At 39.1% G+C, this 12,145-nt stretch overlaps 1 protein-coding gene across 4 annotated transcripts in view; it reads left to right on the forward strand.

The window, feature by feature from the left end:
* The window catches only part of DYNC1I1 (dynein cytoplasmic 1 intermediate chain 1), a 166,969-nt gene that overhangs the window by 145,793 nt on the left and 9,031 nt on the right, over positions 1 to 12,145 (forward strand). For all 4 annotated transcript variants that reach the window (XM_062495086.1, XM_062495102.1, XM_062495094.1 and 1 more), the window contains one exon: positions 3,792 to 3,917. In XM_062495086.1, the coding sequence (XP_062351070.1) occupies positions 3,792 to 3,917 (126 nt within the window). The remainder of the gene's footprint in view (positions 1 to 3,791; positions 3,918 to 12,145) is intronic.

The following is a 12,145-nucleotide window of genomic DNA, read 5'->3' on the forward strand; positions in this document are numbered from 1 at the left end:
TACTACTTTTAGATGTCAGATACGTGATGTCAAAGTATTTGTGAAGACAGTAGAAAATGACAGGTCTATTACTGTGTTTAACTGCTAGCTGTTGATAAAAATCTCTGTGTAAGAACTAGATGTGATTGTTATTAACGAGTCCTGGCTTTGTTTAATTTGGGAAACAAGCCGCATTAATATTTAGGTATTATTTTGAAAAGCAATTAAGAAAACATCTGGGTTTTTTTACAATATGCTACCTTCAAAATTTTGAATCGTGACAGAGTTTCCACTGGTGTTGCTCTCGGTATTTGTTGAAAACATTTTTCCTGAGAGCTAGATGCTTTCTGATCAAATAACTTAGATCATTGGACTGTACCAAGGATTTAATCTCTGTAATAATTATTTTCAAAATCTCATTGCAAAGTTGCAACGCTACTGGCGTACTTAATGTTTATTTCTGCATATCAGAAATTATTTTTGTAATAGCAAGGAAAATCATCCTTGATTTTTATTTTATATCTGATAAATGCATATAAAAAAAGGCTGAAAATAAGAAAGCCCTTACCCACTCCATCATTCTTTTGCAAACTAAATAGTATTTTTATGGATCAGTGTAGTGAGGTTTGCAAACAGCTTAAGGATAGCAAATGCTGATTTCTTACCTATGTGTCTGTGACATTTATTTTTGATCAAGATTGAAGAAGATATTTTGGTGCTTGATGAGTCTTATTTATGCATGAACTGATACGAAACTGAATTACAAAGTCGCTTATATCTTCTGTTTTATATCCTGTTCAGATATTTCTTGGGTTTTTTGCATGCTTTACCTTAGCTTTTAAAGTATGAGAATGGTGTCTCTATCTAGAAACAGGTAACAGATGTATTTGCAAGCAGGTTTTGACACTACATAGGCAATAAAAATAATAATAAAAAGCTATATTTTTATCATGCAGGTTTTTCTGGCTGCATCTTTCTTAATCTCTTAAAGATTTCATTTCAGAATTGTGTAAAATCTGACAAGCACCAACTTCAGAGAATTTATAAAGTATTTCAAATGTAATTTTTAAAACATAATGCTACCATTATAAATAAACTCTTACCTTGAAATCTAAAATAGGCATGTGTAATTTAAACTATCACTACTACTATCGCAGACAAATCCATTTTAAGATACTATGGTTTGACTTTACTTCTCTCCATATCACTGGAGAAAAGGTTTTTTCCTTTGGATTTTTAAAGACTATTTCAGTATTGCTTTTTATTTTGTTGAATAGCTTTGTTTATTAGTAACAGGATTTTGCAAAACCATTGGGTTTTGAAAAAAGCATGGGTAGTGTCCTCTGTCTGCGGCATTTGTGCTGCTTATTTTTATGTGGAGCACTGAAAGAATGCTGTATCAACAACAACAAAAAGTAAACCGCCAAAAACAAAAACCTAAACCTAACCCCAGCTCTAGAGTTATATATTACAGCCTCTTGAAAGGTTTTGTGAAAATTCAATGCCTTAAATATACACTGTATATTTGTACATGAAACACATATCTGTGATCTGCAGTTTTCTAAGGAACATAGCTGGTTAGTGGCTTAGTCCTCTAAAATGTGGCATTTAGCTGTTTGAAGAAAACCCATTCTCAAATGTTCTGAAATTGATTTTGGCTGGATTTTTTTCCTTTTCTTTTTTTTTTTTCCTTTTTTCTTTTCAGAAATCCGTGATCACAGCACTAAAACTTGCTTGTTTTCTACTGTGATTTTTATCATGGATCAATGACTCCGTGTCAGCTTAAGGTCATTGACTCTTCTTAGGTAACAGACTCAGGACAAGGAATTAGTGCATGCCAGCTTTTTTGGGTAACACTGCCTTGGACAGGACCTAGGCCTTGCACAATGGGGAGATGAGTCCAGTAGTTATTTGCATTTGAATGACTTCCTAAAGGGGGGGAAGATGGTATTTGCTTTGTGATTGGTATCCAGCTTTATTTCTACATCATTCATCATTCTGCAAACAAAATCCTCCTGCGTTTCTCATGCGGGGCTCAGGACACTTTCGTGAAGCCCTTTGCTGAAGCGATGCTTTTGTTGCGGCAGAATCCTTGTGCTTGAGGTGCCAGCTGTTTTGGCAGCCTGGTGTCAGGGCTGGTGAGGGGGAGCAGGGAGCCTCCCTGGGGAGAGCCAAGGGAAGCAGCCCTGCTTCCCGGTCCTTGTCCAGCTGCTGGCGTGGCAGTGCCCGCACTGCGGCTGGAACCGGAGTCTCAGCGAGTCTGCAGAGGTGCAGCTTCCTGCTGTCACTCACCTGCTGCGGCGCAAGGAAGGCGTTAAGGCTGAGGAGGAGACTGGCATTGGAGCTATCCAATGTTCATTGTTATATTGTTTTTCTCCAGGATCTTTAGACCTGTCTCACAAAAAAAAAAAAAAAAAAAAAAAAAAAAAAAAAAAAAAAAAAAAAAAAGTAAAGCTAAGTCAGAGAACCAAGATGAAGTTAGCAAAATACTGGTTTTGTTATTCTTGCCAGTTTGTCAATGCTCAGACCAGGCTTTAATATGACCTTCCACCTTCTTTCTTCCTTCTTCTTCTGCACTGTGCTGCCAATGAGGACAGAAGAAGTACCTGTCACTCCTCCCAGAGTAGCCTGGACCCTGGTTCTTTTCCTCCTACCTCTTTTTACCTGGACTATTCTCCATTCTATGCCCATTTATAGATCCTGGGACACTCCCTTGTCATCTCACAATGTGACCGAAACCTTTTCCCGCCAGATGAATCTGGTGGAGGAGTTGTTTTTGCAGCTATCCTGTCCCATTTGCTTTGACCTAAAAGGCACTGAAACTAAAAAGCCTTGTTTGGAAGACTGTTATGCCAAGCTCCAAGCTCCTTGCTCAGGCAGGTTCTCTCTCACCTATTAAAGGCAGCTGGGTGGAGCATTAGTAGGCTTGTAGGTTACTGTCATTTGTCATATGAGGTGACCTAAATCAACTGAGTGATCCACCTATCTGGGACAAACACCCACACAGTTCCTTCCTCCTGCAGCATCTTTTGATGCCCTCTTTCCAGCGTAGATGACAAATGCTTCTCCTAACATCATATTCATTGCTTTCTTCATCCCACGCATTAACCAGAATCTTTATGTATTCTTGTGGATCCCCTGTTAAGTTGGTAGACTTGGGGCAGGGAGGGGAGTTTAGGAATTAGACAGCATCCAGGTGTATTTAAAGCAGAAGTAATGTCCTGGGGATATAAAGGAGATTGGTGGAACATATTGTAGGAGTTCCAAAATGTCAGCTCAGCTGTTCTCACTTCTTCCATGTCCTCACTCTAAAGTGATTAGCTCAGGACTTTTCTGATAGAATACCTAAGTTTCAGCCTCTGCATCTAGCCGCAGAGGTGAGTATGGTTTCAAAGGATGTGTCAGCATAAATACAGAGATTTGTCTGCTGACTGTCGGGTTATCTGGGCCTGAGTCAGAAGCCAGAGCAAGACTGTAGCCGAATCCTGTTCTCAGTTGGTTCTTGGTCATGTTAGTGACTTTTGAGAAAAAAAGATTTGGTTTTGCATGTTTCCAGGGCTAAAGGGGAAAAAAAGGTTTCATTTACTGCCCTTTACTGCTCATTCCAAGCAATCACTTACTCTGTTCTTGTTTTATCACACGTGATCAAAGAAACAATGAACCCTTTCGCTTTTTTCCTCATCCCAATGAGGGTTGTTTGCTTCTTCCAGCAATGCCAAGGGACTTTGAGTCATCTGGGACATTCAAAACTGACCCCTGGGTTTGTAGGCAGTGTGATTTTATTGTCCTTCCTGTTGCTGTTGTTCCCACAGGTTCCCACAGCCAGTGTCACCATAGAAGGAGCGTCTGCCCTCAACCGTGTCCGCTGGGCCCAGGCTGGGAAGGAGGTAGCAGTTGGTGATTCAGAAGGCCGCATATGGGTCTATGATGTTGGAGAGGTATCTTCTTTTGGGATTCTTTTGTGGTTTGTTTGTTTTGCTGGGGTTTTGTGTTTTGTTTTTAAGCTCAAGTTCCTGGCGACTGCCACATCCAAGTTTAAGAAAGAAATCTGTCTTACTCTTTCAGCAGAGTCCTCATTGAATTTGGGTTGCCAACAGTGTGTTAGTCGTAAAGCTGCCTTGAAAAAGAGTTAACTTGTTAAAGTCTCATGAGAGAAGTCCCTTTTGAAAGCTTCCAGTGTTTTTCAAGCTGTTTTTTATAATGATCTTGTGGGTACGCAGTTGGAAGAAGTTAAAAGAACATAAAGAAAAAATTGAGGTGCAAAAAGAGGCAGTAGTGTTCTAAAAATGGTGCTATAGGGTTCACCTTTTATACTCCACTATCTCTTTTTTTATGACTGGCTTATTGCTGTAAGCATTTGTCAGCATGATATGCACACAGTGCATCTGTTCTTTTGATACTGCTTCATATGTCTGAATATGTGCAAAAGTACTAACAGGAGGAAATGAGAGGTGTCATTTTGAAGGATGGTAGGTGCATGCGTGATAGACTATAGCAGGATGCATATTCTGTGTCTAAGGCTGCTCTCAATTCACCCTTCTACATCTTATAACAAGCATCTAAACTGCAGTGTGTTTGACAGTGATGAATCTAACTCTGTTTATGAATGCAGTAAAAAGTGTTCCATTGGCATTACAATCCCTTGGAACAGTTATGGGTGAATCTCTGAGCAATCAGCTTTTATGTAGAGAATTTGTTTTCCATCATTATCTGTGATAGGATACTGAGATATCCATCTCTACACAGTAGGGAAACATTATAGAATGCATACAGAATTATCTGCAATTCTCATAAAGTGATTTTATGGCCCATAGCAAAATTGCTTGTGCATGACTCATATTTTTGGATTTCGTTCACTAGTGCAGGAGTTGCCCTTCCTCACAAATGTTTGCTGAAACTTCTTGCCATGTTGTTAGCATAATCTCTAAATTGTCTAAGGTTACTGTGCTCAGATTTCCACTGTGACACTGGCAGGTCAGCTGTTTTTATTTATTTTTCATTTTGCATGACTGTTCTGTCTTTCAAGTGATACAACAGGCTCTGGAAATGTTTTTGATGACAGCACAGTCTGATCTTGTCTCAGAGTCTAGACAGGCTGTAGAAACGTCTCTTTTTACATATCATACACCAAATCATTCATATAACTATTTACTCCTGGAAGCTCACCCAGAAGAAAACAGTGTCTATGCAGAAGTAGCCATATTGAAGTTTTTGACCTTTCCTCTGCATAATAAGACGTCATCTTGCAAAATGAGTCATAGTGATACACTCAAATAAAAAAGAAAGATGGGCTTCTATTACTTGAAAAATAAAACAGAGTCGTTCAACAGTATTGATTTGTGTGAGTCCAGTTCAGTGTTACATAAAGGGTTCTGCTTCAGGGATGTTGTGTGCCCAGCCCATGCAGAGCCTCAGTGTCTCCAGCTCAGCTCCATGTGCGCTTAAGCGAAGCGATGGATGTCTGTCCACATGGCTACTGACAGAGCGCTGCCAATCCTCTTCTGTAATGAATGAAGGAGCTCATTAATTTGTTGCCTGGTTCAGTAAGGCAGTATCAGTCTCTGCAGTAATTCCTACATGAATTTTAGGAGAGGTCATCTGGGCTGCAGCACTGCTGTTGCTACTGTCTTGTTAATGCTTTTTTCTGGTTTAAAAGAGAGGGTTGGTCATGTATTCTCTAGCCCAACTGTTCTCGTTATAAAACCTCAAGTGAGATGCAGAAATACCTTGCAAGATCAAGAGCCTGGAACCAAGAGCATGTACAGTGAGCAGCAACTTTTTGGGTCATTAAGTCAGTCTGCAAAGAGCTCTTTGATGAGAGATTCCATCCTTAGCTGTCCTCAGGCATGATGCACTGGGGATTCACAGTGCACATGCACTTTTGGAAGTGTCTGGTACAGAAATATGGCAGCCTTTAAGGATTTTGCTTTACTTCACTGTGTAGACACTGGCCAGTTTTTGGCTCAGCTGGGGTCCTCCTTTGACTGTCCTCTTTGTAGGGATTTCATTCTGGGATCTGATGGGGCTAGTCTGACAGTTTAAAAAGTTATCCTGCCAGCCATCCTTAGCCACTTCCCTCACTGCCCAGTTTTTTTTGTGGGCAGCAGTGCTTGTCACCACTCACATTTTGCAGAGAGAGATGGATCAGTAGAGAAGTGTTTGTTTGTTTGTTTGTTTGTTTGTTTTGTTTTCTTTGGGCTGTTTTTCTCCATGAAATGACTCATGGGAGTGTAGATGAGTGAGCATGTGGCTGGGGTCAAGGAGCTGGGAGCTGGACTTTACAGCTGCAGCTGACTTTCATATTTGACCCAGCACTGTTGCAAATCCTGATATTAAGCTGTGAAGGTTGACCTTTCAGCAACAGCACTCTCCTCATCTCCTACAATACCAGCTTCTGAAAAGGCCTCATCACTGGAAGAACTCATCTCTGCCTGGCTGATAACTCAGTAGCATCCACTTGTTAGAAGGTGCATCTCCCTGATTTGGGAAGAAAGTCAGCAGAAAGATAGCATTAGAAAGTCAGCAGACCACTTTACAAAGACCCTAAATACACTCACCAAAACTATTAATGCTCCACTTATACTGCACCCTTTTAAAAGCTTTTGTTTTCTTTGTGACTGTTCTAAATGTCACATTAGATCAACTGTAAACTCATAAAGCACTGGTTCCACCAGAAGAAAAAAAAAATACTATGTTTGTATTTTAATATAGCATTGTGTCTTTGAATTTCACCTTACTAGATAAACAGTTTTTCTTACCTGTTTCTTAGACAGCATTGACTCTGTAAATTTTGATCAGAGCAGAAAGCATCAGACTATCAACCATTAAGGAAAAAATGAAGTAGTAGGAATTTTTACTTTGATAGATTCATCACAGTTTTAAGGACCTATCCTAGAGAGCAGTAAAGTTTACTGCTGCTATTAACCCATATGGTATAAAAAGAAAACATATGACCTAAGTGAAAAACACAAGACGTAAGACCTAACCTTGCATCCTTTGTGAAGGTGAGGAGTTTGGGATTGGGGCTGTTTTCACTTGTGTAATAATTTAGGACTTGGCCTATGTTGATATGTTATCCAGTCATGGTTTTGATGAAAAGAAATGTCAGACACATGAAGAACATGGCAGGGTCCGTGACCAGGGAGTTAAAAATAATGGTGACACTTGCAGTTAGGCTGTATAGTGTTATCTCCTTTGACTATGTACTTTTAGTTGTTTGATTTTGGCATCGCATCTGAAAATAACTGAACACATTTATTTTCACAGTGAGGGGTCTATTTTCTCCTCTATGCGTGTGCTTTATGCCCATTAGCATTAATGGGAGTTACACATACACAATTCCAGTGGAGAGGAGACTTAAACAGTCCATATAGATGTGCTCTTGTGGCTCAGTAAGCACTGTTTTAAAGAATGTGAATTATAAAATGAAATAAAAACCCAAACATGCAAAAATCTGATTATTTCAGTGTGATGAGGTCTTAAACCTATATAACCTAACTAGTACATACTTGTACAACCAATCATTGTAAATACACTTTAGTCTCCATAAGATCTAAATATTCATATTTTTACTGTAGTTGAGATGTTATCATTGTGATCATTTGCATAATATATTTTAGCTTCTGTGGCCTTACAGCTTATTTACTGGGCAACAAGTTTTCTGTAGAAGCTGATTTTGACAGAATGTGGACCACTGCCTATAGATTTATTCACATGATCAGGTGATTGATAGACCTAAATGCATGTCTGTTTTGCAGATACAATTTCTAGAAAGCTTGCTCCCATTGTGCATGCTTCAGTGATGTTACACAGAGCCTGCTGTCATAAATATTCTCTGACAACCATGTTTGTTGTTTACCTGGCTTCTTGCAAATGCTCTTTGCACCTTTGGTTGTGAAAGAAGCAGCTTCTCATCCACCTTCTATTATTTCTTTTTTTCCCCCCATTTATCTTTTCCAGGTCATACTCTGCTTGCACTGTGAGTACATAGATAGAAACTCTGAGTCAATGACTTACTATTTGATTCTAATAAAATATAAAATAAGTTTGCAGCATAGGATCACAGAATTTGAAAGTGTAATCACAAGGAGCTTAATGCAGTACATTATTCGGTTAAAGTGGTTACAGGACAAACTGTTGCATGTTTCACAGTCTTTCAGACAGTTACTTGTAGTCAGGCTTGCAAAAGGCGACTAGAATGACAGGTGGACTAGAAAGAAGTAAGAAAATACCTTTCTTAAGACCATCCGGGGAAGCTGGCTCTGCCAACAAAGCAGTTACCTGGGATTCTTTGTACAGTTATTACCTCTGTCCTTGTTTCCTTGCAGTGAAATGAGAATCATATGGATGTTTATGTAACTTTGTTATGTTTCAGAGTTAATACTGCCTGAAGCCTTTTTAGAGCTGTTGTATTAGGGTGTTTGTGTACTTCCCCATTTGCTCCAGGATAGGTGTTGATCCCATATCTCATTTTCAAGTACGTGACCAGCAAGGGAGGAGCTGGTAACTGCCCTGAAGTATTTGGGTGAAGTGGAACAGTAAGGATATCCCACTGGAGCCTATAACATAATTTCCTTTGATTTCAATAGCCTGTAACAGCTGCTCTGAGATTCTTAGGGTTCTAGACAGAAACAAAAGTGTATTTATAACTGGCTCTCACATTTCAGCATGGCTATTGAGTCACTTGTTTTTCTGGCTAGAGTGGGGAAGCATTTGTACTTTGTACTCCTGTCTTCTGATCCCTGAAATCTACAGATTTCGTACAGAAAATGCATATCCAGCATCTCTTTCATACAGTTAAAAACTGCTGTAGCCCAGAGAGAGAACTATGAAGCTAGGTTTTGTGTCATGTAGTTATCCAGGCAGATTTTTCAGTAGGTTTGCTTTTGCCATCATAAAGCTTCTGTAGAGCATGTATTGAGTTGGGAAATGTTTTTGCCACAAAAGCAGAGTTGAGACTCGCCATAAAATATTTGATTTTAAAACCTGTGTCGAGTTACAAGTATTCTTGGAACACAGATAAATGGCTCATGTAGATATCATGAAGGCAAATTTGAGCAATAATAAGGGGTTGTGCTTGCAACCAAGTTTTATTCAAAAACATTCAAAGATTAAATAAGATGCAGTAGTTACAACAACATGAACAATCCAGGCATAAAGGTTAATTAAATTTCACCATTGATATTTCTGTTAGGTTGTTGGAGGAACATTGTATGTTCTGTTAGGAGGTTGGAACCCTGGCCTCAGAGAATTTTAAAAACATGTTTTAACAAAGCAGAATATCTTAAGAGTTGTTGGAAAATGCAAAGAACTAAGGTTTTGATTCACTTCCTCTTTCGCCCCAGTTTCATGAGTTGAAAGATTTTAAAACTGGAAGCATTTAGAGATGACAAAAAAAATACCAGGAACTTCAGCTTTTTGCTTGAATAATGTCTGAAATACTGAGCAGAACAAGCTCCTCGTCCCTCATAATTTCAATTTTGACTGATACAGTCTGTATTCACAAAGGGATTTTTGAAGTAGGTTAAATAAGAGCCCCCTAATGAAAAAAATGCACTAGTTTGAAATCAGTCAATTTAATTACTGTGTTTTATGAAGGCCATTACCCATTGCTGATTACTAGGGTGATAAAATCTTTAAGCTTTTGTAGCCTCCATAGGGGGTGAGCTGATCTAAGTAGAGCAAAGTCCAGTCATTATCACCCTAAATACTTGTGTTTCTCATTACAATATTCATTACTTTAGGTTACTGTGAATGCTTTGAGGTCTTTATGTAAGCACTGGTTTATTCCTCTGTAGAAAAACTATGTTATGTTGATAAGTTAAAACCCAGTGTTTATATAATTCTACAGTTTAAAATGAAGCTTAGCTACATCCATACATAGAAATGCATAACTTTATACCTCTGAGTATAATTTCCCTATACTCACCTATTGATGGCTGCTTGCTTGTCAGTGAGGTGGTATTAGTCTGATAAGAAATGGAAAGGGATATGAGTTACCTTGTTATTTCAGTCTATTTGGGTACTTAAAGAAGCTGGAATGGAGGCTTATGTTCCTAATAACAATCTTTATTAGGGAAGTACTTTTCAAGAGGGAAAACTGAGCCGTGATCTAATTAATCTGAGTTACCTAAAGCTGGTTGCTGAGGATTGGAGATCTTTATCTCCAGTGCCAGCCTGGGCCCTTGTGTTTCCCTTTCTCTGCCACCTCTTGGGTATCATGTGGCATCACTGGCTCTCTGCCTATCTGAGTCTCCCTCATCATGGGTTTCAGACTTACAAAGCAGCTTCATAAAACTGATGCTGTTTAAAAGATCAAAACTTTGAAAATGCTTTTTGCACCTTTGGTTGTAAAAGAAGCAGCTTCTCATCTACCTTCTATTTTTTCTCTTCCAGGTCATATTCATTCTACTTGCACTGTGTGTGCAAAATCTCTTATTCTTATGTTTAAAAAAGTATTTTATTATAAAAAAGAACTCTTGAAATATGTCAGAGAGGGATGTGGTGGCAATATAGATGTTTCATGTTCTTGCAGAGTGCTTGGGGCTGGAGGAGGAGACCTAGTGGAGCTGAGGACATGCTGCTACCAGTGCATGTGGCTGCAAGCTGGCTGTGTATTCGAGTCAAAAAATTAAAATAATATTTTTAACTATCAGAAGGCTGAAGTCCCAGAGCAGGTAGAGATGGTGGGACAAACATCCTCTCAAAGTGGAGCATGTCCCCAGGATTTTGTGATGGGCTTGTGAGTGATGCAGACATGGGTCACACCTGGTGTACACGGTCACTCTGCTGCCCATGCCCAGATATTAGCTTGTTCCTGGCAACAACAGTTTCTTCTGTTTCTCGATAAATGGACATAAAATTCTACTTCCATTTTACTCTCTGAATGTTACTTGTTAAAATTAAAAGGGGAAGTGTCAGATTTTTAATGAAAGTACTTTTTTTTCTCATTTGTTGATCAGAGAGTGAAATTAAAGGGCTATTTGTGAAAACAGACAGAAAAGGTGGGGGTTTTAAATGGTTATCTTAAAAATTCAGTTGATTCTTTATTTTTAGCTTCAACTTGCTTATGATGAAATATTTCAGCAGTTCTCCAGAGACAGATTACTAGCTCCCCAGATAATTTTACAGGGTAAAAATACATGAGTTTCCAATACGATACAAATACCTTTTAGAAGAATGATTCAACTTTTTATCATATGAATTAAAAATCTTAAGAAATCCAGTCAACCAACCAACAAAACTCTGTCCCTAGTCATTTTTATTCATTTGCACACTACTTTTAAAGCTGACATGTTTCCTTTTCCTTTGCAAAGGCCCAGATCCTCCCCCTGCAGAGAGGATCAGAGAGAACAAGCCACATGTGACAGGAGTTAATCATGTACCTTAATGCACTATTGGAAGCACTCAGATAACGAAGTGGTGAAAGCAGCAGAAGAGAATCTGTAAGAGATCATTCCCTTTCTGCACAGTGCAGCCTGCAGGAGGGGGAGAAGGGAGAGCTGTGTGTGACAGTCTTCCTGCTGGTATTTTCCTGCTGAGCTGGGAACAACTGTAAAGGGCAAGAGAAAAAGAGCAAAGGGAAGCCCAGATTGGACATACCACATGGACACTACTGGGGGCTTCACTACTGGTTCCTCAGTCACTGCTTCTCCTAAAAACCTATCAAGAGGCTTAGTGGAAAAGAGAATCTGCATCCAGGCTTTCTGTGATGGCTGTAGCTGACACAGTGGTCTCAGCTTTAGCTGGTCTGTCCCCATCCTAACCCTGTATTGTGGAACACTGTGGGGGAGCACAGCTGTAGTCAATGCACGTTACTAATGTCACACAGGATGTATTTTAAATACCTTGTTAGTTTACTCTGAAATTTTTTACTTCCTTTCTGTTGTAAAAAGAAATGTTACTGAAAAATGTCCACAGCTTTAAGTAGCAGAGAGTATGGAAGAGGAAAGCTGCCACGTATGAAATTTAGTTTAAGTTCAGCTTGTGTGCAGCAATTTGCAGATTTTATAGAAATCTGTGACTTATCATTGTGGTGTTAAAACGCTTTTGAGAAAAGACCTCCTTTGCATAATTAATTTTTTTCAGGGGGCTTCTGTGGTTTCAATCTGTCACATCCAGTAGCAATTTTCATTTTGAGAATCCTTAACTGTGTAACTGTATTCTC

The sequence above is a fragment of the Cinclus cinclus genome, chromosome 1 (assembly GCF_963662255.1).
Source record: "Cinclus cinclus chromosome 1, bCinCin1.1, whole genome shotgun sequence".
Taxonomy (NCBI): Eukaryota; Metazoa; Chordata; class Aves; order Passeriformes; family Cinclidae; genus Cinclus; species Cinclus cinclus.